At 37.0% G+C, this 21,284-nt stretch overlaps 1 protein-coding gene across 15 annotated transcripts in view; it reads left to right on the top strand.

Annotated features, from left to right (window-relative positions):
- The window catches only part of GOLGA4 (golgin A4), a 132,450-nt gene that overhangs the window by 56,738 nt on the left and 54,428 nt on the right, over window positions 1–21,284 (top strand). For 14 of the 15 annotated variants that reach the window (XM_064590221.1, XM_064590231.1, XM_064590229.1 and 11 more), the window contains 5 exons: window positions 5,873–5,971; window positions 6,739–6,868; window positions 7,986–8,173; window positions 8,464–8,547; window positions 10,688–10,835. In XM_064590221.1, the coding sequence (XP_064446291.1) occupies window positions 5,873–5,971; window positions 6,739–6,868; window positions 7,986–8,173; window positions 8,464–8,547; window positions 10,688–10,835 (649 nt within the window). The remainder of the gene's footprint in view (window positions 1–5,872; window positions 5,972–6,738; window positions 6,869–7,985; window positions 8,174–8,463; window positions 8,548–10,687; window positions 10,836–21,284) is intronic. The other variant, XM_064590222.1, reaches the window with a different exon arrangement.

Below are 21,284 nucleotides of genomic sequence, written 5' to 3'. Positions count from 1 at the left end.
TCGTTTGGAATCATACTTGACTCATTTTTGCTCCTGTCCTGTCTTGAGAAGGATGGAATATTGGCTAGAGGGTAGGATTCTATGTCACTGCGATATCATTTAAACATTTTGAAATCTTTTAATTGTAAAAATATTTTATTTATTTTTATTTTATTTTATTTTATTTTTAAAGATTTTATTTATTTATTTGACAGAGAGAGAGATAGCGAGAGCAGGAACACAAGCAGGGGGAGTGGGAGAGGGAGAAGCAGGCTTCCCGCCGAGCAGGGAGCCTGATGTGGGACTCGATCCCAGGACCCTGGGATCATGACCTGAGCCGAAGGCAGACGCTTAACGACTGAGCCACCCAGGCGCCCTTAATTGTAAAAATATTTTAATTGTAAAGTACAACAAATATAGAAAATCATGCACAAAAATATATAGCTTATATGTGTACGGTGAACTCTATTGTAACCACCACTAAGGTCAAGAAATAGAATGTTGCCAGTCACCCTGAGAGCCCCTCTGTGTTTCCCAACCCAGTCATAGCCCCTCCCTTTCTCCAAAAATAACTACTGACTTTTGTTGTGCTTCTTGTGTCTCTTTAAGGTTTTATCACTGAAATGTGAGCCTCTAGGTATTACAGTCATGCCCATGTAAAAATTGTTTTGATACATCTTTTAAGTCTTCTTTAAATCTATACATCCCCGCTGCATCCGTTTTCCTTACAGGTCACCTGTTGAAGAACCTGATGATAAATTAGAAGCCCCAAAATTACTCATTTGCCTTATTCCAGCATTATAAACACAACACTCTTAGAATAATAATACTATCACCATCAATTATGATTACTGAGATTAAATAAATTTTTATATACTATTTCTGTTTTTCCGCCTTTAAAAATCTTTTTCCATATCTATACTGTTAGATCATAAGCCATTACATATGTATTCTTTCCCTTTTAACCCTTATGAAAACCCTCGAAGGAAATACTAGTCAGAGCTACAGATTGACAAGTTTTATTAGTTCTTTTAAAATTTTTTTTAATTTTTATTTTTTATTTTTTAAGATTTTATTTATTTGACAGAGAAAGATACAGCGAAAGAGGGAACACAAGCAGGGGGAGTGGGAGAAGATGTGGGGCTCAATCCCAGGACCCTGAGATCATGACCTGAGCCGAAGGCAGATGCTTAACGACTGAGCCACCCAGGCGCCCCTAGTTCTTTTTTTATTATCTGCCTACTCGTATTAGTTTTCTATTGCTGCTGCAGCAAATTACCACAAACTTAATGGCTTAAAACAGCACAAATCTCAGAAATTTGAACAAGTCTTACCAGGCTAAAATTAAGGTGTCAGTTGGGCTGTTCCTTAATGGAGGTTCAAGGGGACAGTCTGTTTCTTTGCCATTTCCTGCTTCTAGAGGCTGCCATGTCCTCTGATGCATAGTCTCTTTCCTTATCTTCAGAGCTATCAATGTTGCATCTCTACCCATTCTACCATAATCACTCCTCCCCTTCTCTCTGAACTCAGTTGGGAAAGGTTCTGATTTTAAGGACCCATGTTATTAGATTGGGCCCATCCAGATAATCCAGGATAATCTCCTTATTTCAAGGCTCTTAATTTGATCACGTCTGCAAATTTTCCTAATATGTTCCAGTTTCAGGGATTAGGATTTGGAATCTTTGGGGCCATATTCTGCCTACCACACTGCCTTTAGTCAAGACTATAATCAACGAAATGGCCAGGAGACAGCTAATAAAGGAAAGGAGGAGAAATAAGGGGTCTAGAGGCCATATAGTAAATTGCTGTTTGGTGCATATCTATACTGTTTTTGTAGTAGCGAAGATATATTTTTGAATGAAAATCCTGGTTACAGTTACATGAAGAGAGATTTATTCAGTAATTTATATGTAAATACTAGGTAGATAAGTGAAGGTCTGGATATTTTAAATTTTGTTCACAAAGAAAAAAATTTCCTTCAACTAGGGCGCCTGGGTGGCTCAGATGGTTAAGCGTCTGCCTTCGGCTCAGGTCATGATCCCAGGGTCCTGGGGTCGAGTCCCGCATCGGGCTCCCTGCTCCTTGAGAGCCTGCTTCTCCCTCTGCCTCTCTCTCTCTCTCTGTCTCTCATGAATAAATAAAGAAAAAAATCTTTAAAAAAAAAAATTTCCTTCAACTAAATAGTATAACCCATTAAATCATGATTAGTATTTAATTGAACATTCAAAGTGCTATATGTCACAAAATGTTTTGTTTCTTTGGAATTAAAGTCTGAATAGAAGTTACATACTGTTTCATTAGTACTTTATTGACTCAGACTGGGCAAAACAGTATAATGTTCCTTACTTTGTTATATCAAGATACTCAAAAAAGGTATCAGGAAAGATATCAGGAAAGATGTTGGGTTTGAGGTTGGTGTTGAGGAGAGTAACTACCATGACTTCCAGTGCTCTGACGAAACCTCAGATGTGAGGCCTTCTGGCCAAATGTCTGCAATTTCATATTGTTGGAGCATTCACTGTATCCCCGGGGGTTGCAGCTTTCTCTAAGTTTGCTGTGGCCGAACCAAGAAAGAAGGCATATGCAGATTTCTACAGAAATTATAATTCTATGAAAGAGTTTGAGGAGATGAAGAAGGCTGGTATCGCTCAGGGTGTAAAATAATTTTGGAATGTAAAGAATTTCTTTGGGTTGAGTTCCATGGAAGTTTGTCACTGACCTGTTTGGGTTATGGAATAGTTTCCCTTTATAAGTAAACAACTAACAAATACTGTGGGCAGTAAAAAGAAAAAAAATTTTTTTTCAGAAAATAATCCTTAGTATTTTATATATTCCTCATGTTGTTAGGAGTATATACATGAGTAGAATCCATGAACATCTCTCCTAATATTTTCTGGGGAATAAAACAACACAACAGTTCTGTATAGGCAAATATTATGTCAATTTCTGGCATATTAGAGATTTGTTAATGAATCAGATAAAGAAGTAAAAAGGTAAGCAAAAACATACCCCAACAGATACCCTGTAATTTTCTTCGCCTGATTTTGAATCTTAACATCAACAGATAATAAATAGGAATATCATACTATGAGAAGCTATGAAAATTATGAGCTCATCCAAGTAGATGGGGGGGTTCTCTGATTTCCTTTTAAGGCCAGTTAAGTGGGGAATAAATGAAGACATTGTTTTAGATATTTCCTCCTTTCTCTGTCCTTCTGTCTGTGCATGGTGTGTTCTTTTTCTAGGCTCACCCAGATGCAGCTCGCTACGAGCAACTGCTGTTCTCAAAGCTAACTTCAGGGAGGGAGGGTTCATTTTTTGCAGCTTGAAACACATCCAAACATAATGGGTAGCATAGGGCTGAGATAAAAAATAGTTAAACAGTTAATTAGTTGGGATATAAGTAGACAGTTCTTTTTTTTTTTTTTTTAAGATTTTATTTATTTATTTGACAGAGACACAGTGAGAGAGGGAACACAAGTAGGGGTAGTGGGAGAGGGGAGAAGCAGGCTTCCTGCGGAGCAGGGAGCCCAATGCGGGGCTCCATCCCAGGACCTTGGGATCATGACCTGAGCCGAAGGCAGATGCTTAACAACTGAGCCACCCAGGTGCCCCTAAGTAGACAGTTCTTAAGTTTCTTTGTAGTCTTTACTGTTTATGGAGTGCTTTTTGGTAGAATAGGGTAAGGTGGCAGGGGGAGGGAGAAGAAGATATGATTAAAGATGCTGCCATTGTATCCAAGGACTTCTTATCTACATGGGGAGATGAAAACGTTTAAAACCTGAAAACCATCATATAAATTGAGGAATTTTTATTGGCTGTTAGGGATGGCATGTAACAGAGTCTAGTATGGTAGGATGTAGAAAATTATTTGGAAAAAATGAATTTTAAGGAAAGTAAAGGACCGCATTACTATTAAGGAGATGTGCAACTGTTTCATACTAAAGAATTGGCCTGTGCAAATTCATGGAAGACAGTGCTTTCCAGACTTTTGGATTTCATGGACTGAAAAACTACCTTCCAGTTCCTTCCAGATATGGGGGAAAGGAGAATTGTCATAGACCTGCAAACTTTCTTTTAAAGATTTATTTATTTATTTGAGAGAGAGCCCGAGAGAGTGTGTGCACATGTGGGGGAGGGGCAGAGGCAGAGGGAGAGAGAGAATCTCAAGCCAACTGGCCACTTAACTGAGCTGAGACCAAGAGCCTGATGCTCAAGCAGCTGAGCTACCCAGCCTCCCCAGAGCTGCAAACTTTTATTTTTTCAAGTAAGGATGTTGAAAAGAAGAAACCAAATTCTTTTATTGTCATTATTTCATGAAAGAAAGCTTTTTCTTTCCTTTTTTTTTTTTTTTTTTTTAATTTTTAAGTAATTTCTACACCCATCTCAGGACCCCGGGATCAAGATTCACATGGTTTTCTAACTGAGCCAGGTAGGCGCCCTGAAAGATTTTTTTTAATATCAAAAAAGATTAGGAAGGACATATTCTCAGAGTAAAGGACAGTTGTTTAAATGAAAGAAAAACTCTCTCTGTCGCTTTTCTTTTTGTTATTTCACCATGGGTCAGTGAAGACTTCATTGTGGACCTGTCCTGATTCAAAGACTGGCATTTGTAGACTACTGCTATGGGAGGAGTCAAGCCAGGAATCTTTAGTGAGAGGCACAGTGCAAATGGGATTTTAGGGCAGTGTAGGTGTGGGGGAGAATAGAGGACAGTTAGTGCTTCAGTGTTTTGAGAGTTAGTAAATTTGAAACAATGCAAAAGGAAGGCGTTGCTTGTAAGTCCTTGAAAATATTGTTTGAGGAAAATTTTCTAGCAAATGTGTAAGGGATGGATTAAACCAGAGGAAGACTTGGGGTAAGAATTCTCTCTAGAAGGCTACCGAAGGAAATTAGTCATTGAAATTATAAAGATCTGGACTACGGTTATGGATGTGGAAAAGATAGGACTTAAACATTGTAGAAAAAGTAATACAAGAATTTGATTATACACAGGGATTGACAAAGTTAGGTAAAATGTGACTGAATATTTTGAGCTCAGGGAATTAGAAAAGTAGGAATCCTAGAAAAATAGAGGGGTTTTGATGGGATAGTTCCTATGTTGCAGATGTTACTTTCTAGGATTCTAATGGAGTAAATGTAAGGAAGAAGGACTGAGGATGCAAACTGAGTCCAGGGGAATAGATGCCCATAGAATCCGTGAGGCAGGTAGAGGAAATTAAGAGATACAAGTGTAGACAGGAGCCTGAAGCCGCAGAGAGCGGGTACCTCAACCGAGGAGGGAATTATTGGTGACTAGTGTAATAGAGAGGTCAAGATCATTGGATTTAGTGAGGAAACCTCATTAATGACCTAAAGAGAGTAGCATTCTAAGTAATTTCAGGAACTTGGAATTTTTCTGGTTGGTAATCAGCTAGTTCAACGTTTTCATTTTACAAATGAGGAATCTTCTGACTTCGGCTATTGACTGCTGTTGTGTATTGGGAGGAGGAAAGTTCTATTGGCTATGGCTATCTGTTTGGTATAAAACAATGTAGTTTTAGATCAAGTGCATATAAGGTAGCACAAGTAGTAATATGTCTTAAAGTAGGATAAAGTTTTTTTTATCTTAATTAATTGTTTTATCCTCTCCACATTATCATTACAGAGCAGTCATTACAGCTCTAAAAATATACTTTCTTTTCTTGGATCACATTTTTTAAGGAACAGAATTATCCACTGGGATAAATACCAATGTTTTACCTGCTGATTCTTCTCTAATTATTGTGCTGATACCTCATCTTAAGAAAAATGCAAATCTGGATTGATCATGTTTTTAAACTTTGAAAACTTCAAGTTTGTATTTTTTTTTGTTTTTTATTAAAAACTACTTACAAAACCTTTTATGTTTTAGGAGCTCCAAATGGATCAGCAAGCAAAAAAGCATCTACAAGAGGAGTTTGATGCATCTTTAGAGGAAAAAGATCAGCATATCAGTGTTCTCCAGACTCAGGTAAAAGAGTAAAAGAAAAAGAGTGGAATTTTTAGATAAAGAAAAATTAAAGGGGATTTGATGGGATATCTCATAGGTTCCAGATGTTACAAAATGACCTGTTTTTAAAACTCTTGCTTTTTCTTAGTTGTTTTTCAGTATTTTTTTTTTAATGTATTTTGTCTTTTGGCTAACTATGATATCATTGAAAATAGCAAATATAAAAATCAGCTTCATTGGGAGTAAATACTTTATTTTGATTTTTCCTCCCAGTATAATGATAAAGAGTATCTTTTACTCTGTCCCCTCTGTGTTTTATTTTATTTATTTATTTTTAAGACTTTATTTATTTATTTGACAGAGACACAGTGAGAGAGGGAACACAAGCAGGGGGAGCGGGAGAGGGAGAAGCAGGCTTCCCACCGAGCAGGGAGCCCGATGCAGGGCTCAATCCCAGGACTCTGGGATCATGACCTGAGCCGAAGGCAGACACTTAACGACTGAGCCACCCATGCGCCCCCCACTCTGTGTTTTAAAGTACTATTGTGTACTTTCTTTCTCTCTCTCTCTCTCTCTCTCTTTTTTAGAGTGAGAGTTGGGGGGTTCCGCACAGAGGGAGAGGGAGAATCTTAAGCAGGCCCCATACCCAGCACAGAGCCAGAAGGCAGGGTTTAGTCTCACAACCCTGAGATCATGATCTGAGCCAAAACCAAGAGTCAGACACTTAACCAGCTGAACTACCCAGGTGCCCCTCATTTTTTTTTTCCTAAGGCATCTTTCTTTTTTAGGTTTCTCTGCTGAAACAGCGGTTACGAAATGGTCCGATGAATGTTGATTTACCGAAACCATTCCCTCAGATGGAACCACAGGCTGAAGGTGTCTCTAAAGAGAACACAGACGGTGATATAGAGCCAGTAGGTAAGCTTCATCTTATCGAAAGGGTAATTTAAAAGCTAGAGGAGGATGTTGACAGTTTCCAGGGCATGATGTGGGCTGAGGTAGAAGTGTCCTCCAGGAAGATGCAAGAGTTTCTGTTGTTTTGTTTCTTTGCTTGTTATTGTTCTTCAGGAGAACAAAGCTAAGTAATTGTTTTAAGACTTGAAAGTCTGTGTGTAGCACCACGTTTTCGTTGTAACTAAAATTCATTCTAGTGTTCTCTTCAGCAGCACATATACTAAAGTTCATTATATTACATTGTTTTATTGATACAGTAGCTAGATTTCATATAAACAGGTCAGTTCTGTTTAAGATGAATGAATTTGCTATTTTCATTGTTTGGCTATTTTAGTTTTAAAGTAATATTGCTTACATACTTCTACATTCAAAGATATCTATATTCTATTATTTGGTTTCTAATTAGAAAGGGAGAAATAGTTAAATTTTGTTTCAAAATCCAGTTATAGCCCTCCATATTCTTTGAGGCTTTAAGGTACATATTCAGTAAAATTCCCACTTTTTATTTACTGGCTCTTTCTCTCAAAGACATTTATGGTAAACTTTTAGTCCAGCCAGAGCAAGGTGCTGAGCAGCTGTCTGAGCAACGCCAGGCTATAAAGGGTCCTGAGATTCCCTTGGGATATGAAAACTTAACTCATAAATGTATGGAGAATGTAGAAAGCTGTACTTAACCAGAACTCCTCTCAGGGACAGATTAGAATGCATTGGAAAAAAATTCTTTATTTATCTTTTAGGGATGGGAGCCAGGACACAGAGGGCACTTTTGAATAACAAAAGATGGTCATCAAACTGTCTTTTAAGGAGGGTGAATTCAGTTAATGTTAGTTGACTACTGAATGTTTTGTGCCATTTGGGCTGGGGCTGAACCCTAGGGAGGTGACTGTGCTCCTCAGCTTCTTGGGATACGGATCATACAGATAGTGAGAGTCGAGGTTGGGAAGGGTACTCCTTCCTTCTCCGTCTGGCTCAGAGCATTGGGGTGAGAATACACCCCTGTGTACTAACAGAGTAACTGTTCCCAGGGAGCCCTTCTATTCCTTACTGACCACCCCTGCCTGTGCTGCTTTATTGTTGATAGTGGTAGATGGAGCTTCTGCTAAAACACTGGAGGTGCTTCAGCAGAGAGTTAAGCGGCAAGAGAATCTCCTGCAGCGTTGTAAGGAAACCATTCAGTCACATAAGGAACAGTGTGCGCTATTAACCAGTGAAAAAGAAGCCCTGCAAGAACAACTAGATGAAAGGCTTCAAGAGCTAGAAAAGATGAAGGTAAAAGAGCAAATGAGTTTGGTTTATGTAACCCTGTGAAGCCAGATCCACAGGTCCCAGCGTGGCCTGCACCTCCCTCCTCTGCAGAGCCTTCCCCTCCCTCCATAGAAGGCGCGGAGACAACTCCCATGCGCCCTGGGCTTCAGAGCACTTGCACCATCCTTTTCAGACATCCTGTATACTTGGCTCTTACTGGACTGAGAAATATCCAAATTCGATAGAATGTTTAGAGTTCTCATATGAGGAGAAGCTTTATTAGAGATGGAAATGAATTTTTAAAATTTTTTTAGGAGCTTCATATGGCTGAGAAGACTAAACTTATCACTCAGTTGCGTGATGCAAAGAACTTAATTGAACAGCTTGAACAAGATAAGGTAAACCAATAAACCTTATGATACTAAAATTTGTCAGGGGGCCCCAGCATTCCCTTTTGGAAGCAGTTAGAAGCATTCAGCCTTATGCTTTCCAAAGTTATTTGTAGCTTGCTTCCATGAAAAATCTTTTTGTTGTAAGTTTGAAATTTAAATAGCGGTTAGCATTAGTTGTGTATCATGTGAAGCTGATTCTCTGTGATTTTTTGATCCCAGTCAGCATTTTGATTCAGAGATTAGAATAGCTATTGCAAAAGAAATCTGTTTACAGGACCTACCTCTTTTTCAGAGAAAAGTTGAATTTTTTATAGTTAAGGCATTACTAAATGTGAATGATATTACGTATTGTCTTCAGTGGAAACAGACGAATCTCTCAGATACACTGCCTAAAGGGAAGAAGTGGTAGTATATATATTAGCGTAAACAGAAGTTTCTGCAGATGAATTTTGGGATTCCTTTCCGGTGAGATTGGCAGTGGCGGTAGAACAGCAGCTGTGGTGATGGCAGCAGAGGCAACTGAAAATTCATGGGCAGAAGCTTTTGCGCTGTCTTTCAGCCCCAAGTTCTTGGGTTCTTTTTCTAAAGCAGCTCCCAGTTGGTTCATAGTGTCCAACGTTTTCTTCAGTATGCCACTTTACCGCTACCGTATTTTAAGTGGCCGTGCAATTAAGAACATGTCAGAGCTGTTCTGCTTTTGAAACGTATTAGCAGTCTTTGCATTCTATGATGTTGTTGTGCTAGATTCTACTCCGCACACTTCGTGAAGGCCCACTTAAAAAAAGTGAACCCACCACCCAGCTTCAAGGCTAATGTTGTTTTATCTGTACGTGCCCAGCCTTTATTATCTATCCTCAACCCAGAATTTACTTTGTTGTCGAGCAAATTCAAGAAATCTCATAATTTCTTACATAAGTATTTTGATGTAGTTTTAAAATAAAGGACTCTTTATTTTTATAAAAATGTAACAATGTATTATCATGATCACATCCAAAAATTTAATAATTCCTTAATACCATCAACTAGTCAGTTTCAAATTTGCCTTTTGTCTCATACCTTTTTTCCATTTTTATGAATCACGATCTAAGTAAGTTTCTTCCACTGTAATTGGTTGATACGACTCTTAAGACTTCTTTTAATCTGTAGGTTCCATTGTCTCTCTCTCTCTGTGTCTCTTTTTCTCCACTGTTATTTGGTTTTTGAAGAAACTGAAGGCCAGCAATCTTGTTTTGAAATTTTGTGTAATCCCCACTTACCTGGTTTTTAGCTCTCCGTTGATATGAGCCATCTGGAAGAGTCAAACCCTAAACCGAGGTTTGACAGACCCTGCAAGTAAAGTAATAATCTTCTTAAGACCATAAAATAGCTGTCACAAAATCTTGTTTTTCAAGAGACAGGTTGAACCACCCTGTTTTTTGTTAGTCACAAATGACTGATTCGGGATATAATATTTTCCCCCTAGTGACCTTCATTTTATGTGTAGATTACCCAGAGAGTGGGAAGCAGTAGCAGGTAGCAGACAGTTTGCAGACAGTAGCAGTTAGCAAATTGGAGGAGTGGGGGCGCCTCACTGACAGTAGTGAGGATTGGCAGTGGGACCAGAGACTATCACAAGAGAAACAAGAAAAAGCAGGTAGATCTGTACCACAGGCTTGGCCCATCTTTGTGGCAGCGTAACCGTCTACCCTCAGTAGCCTCTGAGGCTCTCCCCATGTTCCAGCACAGATCAGTCACATAGTTCATGGTGGCCCTGAGCCAAGTACAAAAGGCTATATTTTGTTCATTATAAACTGTTTACTAAGATAGGGAAAATTATAGCAAACATTTATAGAAAGATTATAAAGTAACATTTTTAATTAAAATGTGTTTTTAATACTCAAAAGACTAAACTTACTATTAAAATAATTTTTTATATTAACAAATAACCCTGGTCTGCCAGGTAACCAGAGTTGTTACACTATGTAGTATAGTATAGAGTGCAGACTCTATCCTGAACACAGACTTCAGTTTGTGAAATACTAAAATAATTCTTATGCTGTACGTAGTAAGAAATACTATGTTTTCTGCCTTTTAAGTAAGTTTGATATGTGCTGTTGATGATGCAGTTTTGTTATGTAAACACTTCAGTGTCTGCACTTCTGTTTAGGGAATGGTAATAGCAGAGACAAAACGTCAGATGCACGAAACCCTGGAAATGAAAGAAGAAGAAATTGCTCAACTCCGTAGTCGCATCAAACAGATGACTGCCCAGGGAGAGGAGTTACGGGAACAGAAAGAAAAGTCTGAAAGAGCTGGTAAGAACTCAGCGGTTATTTGTTTTATGTTAGAACTCAAAAGTCATGTAAAGTGCTGACCAACCAACATTTAGAAAAATTAGTTAAATATTGGTACGGATACAGAGATTCTGTATAAGATACTGAACTGTTCTTTAGAGGGGGCAGGGGCTGGTAAACCATGGCCTATGGGTGAAATCCAGCCCATGCACGGCCTATTTATAGGACTCTCAAGCTTAGAATGCTTTTTACATTTTTATGTAGTTGAAAAAAGGAAGAAGAATATGTGACAGAGACCATACATAGCCTGCAAAGCCAAAAATATTTACCATTTGGCCCGTTATAAAAATGTTTGCTGGGCGCCTGGGTGGCTCAGATGGTTAAGCGTCTGCCTTCGGCTCAGGTCATGATCTCAGGGTCCTGGGATCGAGTCCCGCATCGGGCTCCCTGCTCCTTGGGAGCCTGCTTCTCCCTCTGCCTCTCTCTCTCTGTCTCTAATGAATAAATAAATAAAATCTTTAAAAAAAAAAAATGTTTGCTGACTACTGCCTTGGAGTATCAAAATTCAGGTTTACACTTTTGGAACTCCCCAAGTAGGCACAGCATAGTATATATTAAATAAATGCTACCTTGTAAATAGATGCTCTAGGGTAAACAAAAGGGTAAACAAAAAATATAAGATAAAGAAAGTATAAGATAAGCCTTTTAACATAACAGAATTATGTTTTGACATAATAAATGCTAGGCTGTGAAACTGTGGAGACCAGCATAGTGTTCTACAAGGTACGATACAGAGTAATGCTGGGAAAGAGAGGAGAGACCAGAGTGAAGGAGCATTTCAGGTTAGTGAGGGTGTGAGGTTTTTTTGTTTTTTGATTTAAAGATTTTATTTATTTATTTGACAGAGAGCGAGAGCAAGAGAGGGAACACAAGCAGGGGGAGTGGGAGGGAGAAGCAGGCTTCCTGCCGGGCAGGGAGCCGATGTGGGGCTCAATCCCAGGACCCTGGGATCATGACCTGAGCCGAAGGCAGATGCTTAACGACTGAGCCACCCAGGTGCCCCTAGGGTGTGAGTTTCGAGTTGGGCCTTGAGGAATGAATAGAATGGGCCTAAGCAGAGAGGTGGGGGCAGCAAACATTCCAGTTACTACAAGGGCATCGCAGGCACAATGACTAGAGTGGATGTATTAATCAGCTGCAAACAGTTCTTGCTCAAGTGGGAAATAAAGGTGGATCTGAAAGAACTGTTAAAATCTTAAAAGGTGAGTCATTGAGCTTAGACTTTGGTGTACAAGGCAACAGGAAACCAGTAATAAGAAAGCATACTGTGATGGAAGCTAGTGTTTTACGAAAAAAAATGAAGTGGGAAGTCAGACCTACAAGCAAAGGTAGAAATCTGGGTGTGAGGGACTGAGAGCTCCGGCCACCTTGGCTGGGATGAATCTAGGAAAGAGAGGAAGAGTAGCATCTGCAGAACTTGGTGTCTGATCAACTGCAGGGGCAGAAGAATAGTAGAAGTCTAAGATGACTCCAAGGTTTTAAGCTTAGGAGATTGAATGAATAGTGAGAAGTCAGAACAGGAAATCTAAATGGGGAATTTGAGGAATGGAGTGAAGTGATGAGTTTGCTTAGATACTTTGAATTTTGTCAATCATGAGCTTTCCAAATGAAATTGTCTTCTAAGAATGTGGAAAAGAAACTAGAGCTTTTTAAAGGAGTCAGTAGCCTAAGGTGGAAGCCTGTGATTAAATCTGTGGGAGCGGCTGATTTCTCCAGGTAGAAGCTGCTAGTATCTATGAGCGTGCATGTGCCGCGTTGCCACGGCCACTAAGAGCCAGCATTTAGTTAGTTTTCTTATGCAAGGCTCTGTTATAAATGCTTTACTTGTATTCACTTGTGTGTGTGCTTGTATTTAATCCTCTCAGTTTCTTTGAAATGGGGACTGTTATTACAAATAGGAAAACCCAAGAATGTGGACGTTAAGTAGCTTGCCTACGTTCATGCACAGAGAGTAAGTGTATAGTCAGGACTTCAGTCTGGGCATTTTGAGTCCAGAGTCTGTGCTCTTAACCATAGAGATCTTGAGTTTGGCAGAGAGAAATAAATGAGGGGAAAAAAAGTTACCCAAGAAGTCAGAGGAATTGTGGGTAGTTATGCTTTGGGGAGAATATAAGAGGCATTTCCAGAAGTGGGAGAGGTAGGTTGAAGACTTTAAAAAAGGTCTTCGACTTTGATGAGGATTTGATTCCCTGGGTGCAGTTTGAGAAATGATTTTAGAAACCAGATTGTAAGGTTTAAGATGGGAAATGGGTCTGGATGAGAGAGCTAGTTGGTTGATACCAAATGTGCTCATAAAATCTCTTTGCAGTTGTTTTATTAATAAGTGGCTGGGGAATTTAGTTAATGAATTTGTTCCCAGTAAACCCAAGAAAATTTCCCTCCAGAGAGCATTAATTGACAGCAACTCTCAGAATATAATCTCTGAGGAATTACCTGAAGCAGTTTGAGAGGTGTGAGGCACTGTTGAACAGATTTGCTTTCAGGGAATAGGAAACCTGATGTATGGTCTCAGTTTCTCATATCAAGCTTTTCCATTTTTAGGGCTGCTTTTGTTAACTAATGTAGCCAGTCAAAAGAAAATAATGTTGGTTAGGGGATTAAATTTTCTTTAAAATTGGAGTGTAGCTTGTGAGGAGGTAGAAATCCATGACCCAATATCAAGTTGAAAGAGGTGAGTGACAAAAAGGTAGGCAGAATACACAGTTAATTCACATGTAGGTTAAACATTTCCCAGGCTCCCATTTTAGTCATTTCATTAGTTAGTACAGCCTTCCTTCTCTTGCTTCTCCAGAACATGATTGTATTTTGTCTTTAAATGGTATTTTCATAAAACCATATTTTTGTAAATATTTCAAAGCTTGTAGGTTGGGAGACTTTCCTGTTAATAGTACCATAAAAATATCAAAAATTAAATACTTAAAGAGAGAAGTATGATTTAGTTATTTAATAAAGACATTAACTTTGGAAAGTCTTTGGATCACATGGTTGTATGTGCCTTTATAGATATTTTAAGAATTATATTTGTAGTCCTAATTATTGGACCGTAACAGAAAGTTATAACAGACTCATTCTACAGTGAAGATACTGCCTTTTAAATCTATAATGAAAACTGGTCTTGCACAACAACTGCATTTCATCTAATGATCGTAGTTAAGTCTGAACAGAACTCCTGAAATATAAAATGTTTAATTCAAATATAAAATGCGTATGCCAGTTGACAGAAAAATTCTAATTTAATGCTCAAAGTAGGAAAAGGCCTTTTTATGTAAAGGAAGTAGAGTTTCCGTAGTCTGTGAACATAATCTGGCTCTTGGAGAATTCTATTCCTCTATGAAATATTTGTCTTTCTCTTTCTTGAATTTAAAATTCAAAGACTAAACATATAAGAGCTGGCCATGAGAAAGAAGCATTGACAGCATTAACATCATTAAAGCTTGTGGTTGTTAAGGATTTTTAAAAGTAAATTTGTCTACATAAAATGATTATAAAGAATTTAAACTCTCCTAATTAATTTTCAACTATAAAAATTTAACCCTGATATATTTAGTAATTCTTGACGTGTGGCTATTAGTAGACAACTTATTTTTTTGGCTCACCTATTCTGGCGGTAAAAATCAGCTCAAGTACATTTCCCCCTACTTCCCACCACTTTTCTTGGAAAACAATCTATTGCGCTGGTTCTCATAGTTTTTCTAAATGAGTGTGATGCCTCCCATATGTTGGAGGACACACAAATCTAAATGTCTCTGATTTTAAAAAGAACAGTTTTGCCCTAAAAAGATGGAAACTATGTGAAATACGGTGACATGCCCACTTTACAATATACACTGTACCAACATGTAGTACTTATTTACTCTCTAGAGAACTGTTGGGCATGGTTCTGAAGCACAATTTTGTTTTGTTAGAATTATTTTAGTGGGTAAAGAAAACCAAACCAAATATATTTGTTAGAAGCATTTTACTACCATTGTTGATAGTTTTCCTTTCTAGGTGTCACTTAAGAACAGATGGCCACATCTTCAAGTAACCAGACTTTAAACTTAAAGAAGTCTGGTGATTCAGCTTTAGTGGATAATGCCATATTTTAGATGCTAGGTATTATTATTAGTAGTCTAGAATATTATCTCTTCAGTGCAACACAGAGTGTTCAGTGCAACAGTGCAGAATGTTAATGCTGCTAAATTTTGCCCTAGGTTTTGGCTGTTCTTTGTGTGTGCATGTGTATGTTTTAAGTGGGGTAGGAGGTAGAGGTAGCTGGCTAGTTATTAATACAATGTATTGCAAAAACTGGAACAGAGAGAAAATGAAAGCACATCACTATTGTTTCAATACACTTCCATTTAGTTTTTCCTCCAGTCCTTATTTTTATATTATTGTAATCCTATTGTACATATAGTTTTGTATGCTCCTTTTTTTTTTTCCATTTAGCATTATTTTGAGCACTTTTACATGTTGCTAAAGTACTAACATATTTTAATGGCTGTGTCAGAATGCATGTACATCACTTAACCATTTTCCTCTTGATCATCATTAGATAATTTTATATTTTTGCTATTATGAATAATAACTGTAACAACACTGTGATACAGCTTATTCCATATTTGAATTTTTTCTCAGGATAAATTCTTGCCCACAGACTTCTAGTCTTTTTTGTAAGTTAGTTTTAGATATTTAAATATAGCTATTAGAAAAAACCCACACCACAGTGTTAAGTCCCTTGCCCCCCATAAAATGTTCTTGCCTACAATTTATGCAAAGTGAATAAAATATTCTACTTGGATTAGGAAAGTTTCCAGAGTGCTTTTCAGAGTATCTTTTGTAAATCCTGTTTCCCTTTCATTTATCCTGTCTTTGCCTAAGTCACGTGTTTTCTATGATTGGCTGCATTTAAAAATTTAGATTAACTCATAACATTCTTTGCTTTTTTATTGCCATGCTGTGTTTGTGCAGGAACTAAGTTTTTTATTCATTTGTATAGTATAGGCCTGATATATCAAAGACATTCAGTGGAATATGTTTATTTGACATTTGAAGGGCCCTCTTAAATAGAGTTTATGTGTTTAAGTAATATGTAAGATTTATGCATATTTATATAATAAACAAAAATCAGATGTGTATTTAAGTGCTTTGTTAGTTGCTGATAATTTATGTAACGGTTTTCTTGGAGTCTGAAGTCTCACAATACATCTTATTTTTGTGCATTCACACATGCCAATAAGTGAATCATGGTGCCTTTCCCAAGCCTTGTATGAACAGGACTGGGGTAAGGGCTATTTTCTTCTTATCATGGGTACTTAGAGTAAGCTTTATAAAGAAAATTCCATGTTTCTCAGGCAAAAAAGTATGAATCAAAGTAGAATTTATGTCTGTCATGTTAGATAAGTAGTATGTACATATTTTGTCACTAAATGTATACCTGATGGAAAAATTTCTTATTTTAAATGGAATTAGATTTTCATTCATTATAAGTAGTTTATTTAATAGCCATATATTTGCGAGTACTTGATATGTTTCTACATACATACATAATCATTGTCATCCTGCACTTAAGTCCCTGGCAGTGTCACTATTACTGGAAAGCATTAGGAACCCATTTCTTTGCTACAGAATCATATTTTCTTTTTTTCTTTCTTTTTTGAGTAAAGTTGACACACAATATCACATTAGTTTCAGGTGTACAACATAATGATTGGGTAAGACTATATGTTATGCTGTGCTCAGCGCAAGTGTAGCTCCCATCTGTCACCATACGGCGCTCTTACAGTGTCATTGACTATCAGAATCATATTTTCAATTTAATTAAATTTACTTAGCTTTAGCCTAATATCTTTTAAGATTAGCCTGATGTTTTCAAGGTATTTAATAGATAAATTTGCATGGTTAATGTAAGGACTACATGAAAATTTGGATAGATCTGTGAAATTTTTAGAAGTCAAAGCACGGTCAATCTGTAGAGTGAGTCTTGTTATGTATTTCAGAAAGTGGCTTAAAAAGTAGATTTCCATTGCAAGTGTAATACTAAATTTCTGAAGACCCCAATTTATATACAAGTATTGCACTATCTGGTTTGTGCCACTGGGTGGTAGTGTTATTTTCATTTTTGTAAACTCTAGACAAGTGGTTTTCAAACTTCTTAATCTCAGGGACCTCTTTACACTGTTAAAAGTTACTGAGGATTCCAAAGAGCTTTTGTTTATATGGGTTACATTTAGTGATATTTACTCTATTAGAAATTAAAACTAAGAAATGAATAAAGTTTTTAGTTCATTTAAAAATAACAACTATAAACCTGTTACATATTAATCTAAACACTTTTATAAAAATTACCTATATTTTCCAAAACAAAATTTAGTATAAAGAGTGGTCTTGTTTTACATTTTTGCTTATCTCATTGTTTGGTTTAATAGAAGATAGTGAATTTTCATGCCTGTTTCTGTATTCAGTCTGTTGTGATATGTTATGTTGGTTGAAATATATAAGGAAAATCTGCCCTTATGCATATATGTATTTGGAAAAAAGAGGCCCTCATAGACCCGCTGAAAGGGCCTCAGGACCCTAGGATCTTTGGACCACACTTTGAAAACTGCTGCTCTAGACTTTTGCTTTTATTCACAAAAGAGCCTTGATGATGGGTGGGAATTCTGATAAACAAAATTCATTTTATTGCTTTCTCTGCTAATTTGCATTTCATTCATTTTGTAGTACTACCTGTGTTTTTGTTTTTAGTTTAATGACATGCACTTTAGCAGTTTTTTTGCTGGGATGAAGACATGGGCACTGGCTTACTTATTCATTCTTATGTCATTAATCAGCTTCTTAGGATCAACAGTTAATCTGCAGGTTGGCAGCCTTTCTGCACTTCTGCATCTATGTTTATTTCCTGCAGAGGGAGTAAAAATGGGTCTTATTGTCCTTATAGTAAAGTGTACTCCGGGATAGTGCAACAAAACAGTAATGCTCCCTGAATCTCAGAATTCTGGCGATGGGTAAGGATGTTGAGGATGAGGAGAGGCAAAGGTGGTGAAGTGGCAAAAGCAAACATCACATTCTTCCTAGTTTTACCTAAGGTTTATTCCCCATCACCTTTAACTTCATCAACTGCCTTTGAAAAAATTGTCTTCATGTCACCCAGTGCCTCGCTTATGCTTGGCAGATGGCAAACATCCAATCAATGTTTGATGAATGAATGAATGGTTGGATTATTGAGCTGTAGATCGCCAACCTTTCCCATTTAATTCTCCTTGTGAGCATTTATCCATTTTTATAATCCCCATGGATGTGAGTGAACCTCGTCTGAAGTGGAAAGCGATAAAAGGCCTCCCCTGCATTTTACTTTTGACAGAGGACCATTCTTAAGGTTTATTAAATTTTTGCCTAGGAATATTTTCAAAGTTTTTTTTTTTGTTTTTGTTTTTTAATAAAAAGTGCCTGAGATACATTGAATTTTGCTTTGGAAGAACACAGTGTGTTCTTGCAAGATTTGGCAGCAGTTCGTGCTTAGCTTTCCCGTTGTCGTGTGTTGTGACTGTATTTTCCTGCGCTCTCTTGCATGTTGGCAGAGGACTTGTCAGCTGTGGCTGATGCACGCTTTCTTTCTCCCCACTCACTTATCCTTTGTTGGTAATTGGAAGATAAATTATGTAGACATTCACAACATACTTCTTTACTCTCACACTAGAATCCTAGAATAGTTTCATTTTGGAAAGTGTGGGAAATTTATCTTTAGAGCATTACAAGCTATGGACAGCACTTTTCTGTATCTGATGGTTGTAAGATCAGAGGGTAAGACATTTCTGGTTGGTAAGTAAACTCAGTATATTCTCCCTCAACATTGAAATGGGACTCATTGTTGGAGGCAGACTTCCTGTAAGGAAGTGGCTTCATTCGTGGTACAGTGTGGAATCCAGAATGAGTTTGAAATATGTTTTCTGTGTGTCAATATATGTAATGTGTTTTAATGCCCGCCCCCCCCCCCCCCCCCGCCCCGGATACTTCACATTTCCATACAGCAAGGTGGAGATAGAACGCAGTGGAGGTTTCCTGTGTCTGTCAGAGATATAACATGCTATATTTTGTTGAGAGTTAGAAGCCATCAGCAATTTAGTGCTTCAGAAATTCTGGTTTAGTAAGATACATTATTGCCCAATTGAGCTGGATCAATGTCAGCATTCTTAGAGTTTTTAAAAATAACGCAAGGTAAAGAGTGTTCCTTAAATATAATTTTAAAGTTCTGGCATCAAGCTAATATATTCAAGTTGATTTATCATCTGAGGGAAAAGTTGGATGCCTCACTTCTTGCATTTGAATGAGAATATTGAATTAAAAGATTTCTTTCTAGGTATAAAATTATGTGGTTCTCTGACATGGTAGCAGAAAGTGGAAGAGAGGATTAAATTTAGATGAATGGAACCAGATCTATCCTACTTTAATCATTGTATGATGGATAATCAAGTGACTTAGGAAAATGATTAAGTGGACAAAACACTAAAATTAGAATATAATATAGGAGAGTATTCTAAAATTTACTGAATGTGGCTAGAAAACTTATTTATTAGAAAATTATTTCTCAATAGGAACTTTGTGACATAGATTTTTTGTTGTTTCAAAAAGTGAGAGCACTGCATCTATTTTTATCCTGTACTGGATTGTGGAATTTTAAGAATGAAAATGAGGAAAAGTCACTTGGTATTGCCTGTATACAGTTTTGTTTTATTTTGCTTAATCAAGAAAAGTTTTTCATTAAAACTCAATTTTGTTGGAAGAGTATCAAAACTACTACAAACTAAGAGATTTCTGTAAAGTGCTTAAAAGTCCTAAGATACAATTTGACATACTGAATAATAACAGTAATGAAAAGATGATGGTGACATCCAACCATTAAAAAGGATTGTCATTTCTTTTCCCATTTTTCTATTTCCCAGATTTAAACCTTCAGCACAAACTGAGCAGTAAGCACCTTGTTATAGAATTTCTCTCCCATAATTGATCACTTGACTTATTTCTAGGAAATTAGGAAACTGATTTTTAAGAAATTAGGAAACTAATTTCTTGTTAGTAGCAAGAGATATTTCTTTATGCTTGACACTAAAATTTATAGTAAAAGAATATCCGAATAAAACAAAAACAAAACAACATTTTTCTTTAAATATTTTATTTTCCAACCTGATTATGTCTGGAGAATCTTGGTCTTTACAGGCAAATACCAGTAAAGTTAGATCAGGAATCTTTAAAAATGATTTCAGCTAATTAATATTCCTTTGTAATTTAGACCTTATTTGAGCATCAGTTTTATCTTTTGGACATATAAAATGAATAAATTGGACTGGTTTTGTTTTCATATCAAAGAAAATGGTTGCCAGAGAAGTTATTTTTTTAAATGTTGAGCAGAGTAAGTTGTGTTTCCCAGTTGTTACCAGAATTCGGCCTTTCTTTTGTCTTTTTCTGTACTAATGCAGTTTACCATTAAGAATATGCTATAGAACAGATATTTGTCTTCAGGTATGAAATTCCTGTGCCCAGTCCACCATCTGTTAAGCCAAGTTGTGGTTAGTAAAAGGGCTCTACTTTTTGAGATGCCATAGGTTGAAGTTGTACCTTTCTTATGCCACTGAGGATGAAAATACTATATATATTAATGAACTGTCTCTCCCCTGGACATATGTCTCTTGACAGGATTAAAAACCCATCTTGAAAATTTATGTTTTGTTTATAGTCCATCTCTATGGTAAAGGGAAATCTGGTGTCTTCTGTGAGGACTAAAGAAAATAATCTAGGGTGATAATAGCAGTAGGATTTTGACAGCATAGCGCTATGCCAGTGGAGAGAAAGAGAGCGTACGGTGCACACGTGCATACACATACACACACAGATGCATATACACACAAAGGTACACAAGCACACACACATGCATATTTTCAGTGCTGAGTTCCAGCCGTTGTATCCAACCTGTCTGATTTTGTTGGAAGCTGGGTGAGCGGTTTGAAGCCTTCTTAAAGATCATACTACTGTACCCTTGATGATTGTTTTTGTAGGGCCTGAATTCTTACCTCACAAAAAACTCCCTGCTGGTTGTGCCTTTCTATATACTGTTGAACAGGTAAAGATCTCTTTCTAGTTAACAGCCCTGGTTTGAAACTTATACAAATAGTAGGTTTCACTTCAGAATACATTGTTTAAATATGTGATTCAACTAGTAAATGGTAAAACAAAAACCAAAAAACTTTGCTCTTTATGTATTATATGGTTAAGAGGTTTTTAAAAATAGAATTAGTCAAAGAATAGTTTTTCTATTCTTAAAAATGTCCTAGTGAGTGCATAATATTACCTAATTATTGATAATATTAACCTAATTATTGATAAGAACTCCATAGCAAACAAAAAACCAGTTGAAATTATATCATACAGAAGTAG

This window comes from Mirounga angustirostris, unplaced genomic scaffold (assembly GCF_029215605.1).
Source record: "Mirounga angustirostris isolate CCGP_5_RB_7025 unplaced genomic scaffold, mMirAng1.0.hap1 SCAF_1, whole genome shotgun sequence".
NCBI classification, from domain to species: Eukaryota; Metazoa; Chordata; class Mammalia; order Carnivora; family Phocidae; genus Mirounga; species Mirounga angustirostris.
The sequence above is the reverse complement of the archived record's forward strand: the minus strand, read 5'-3'. Positions and strand labels throughout refer to the sequence as shown.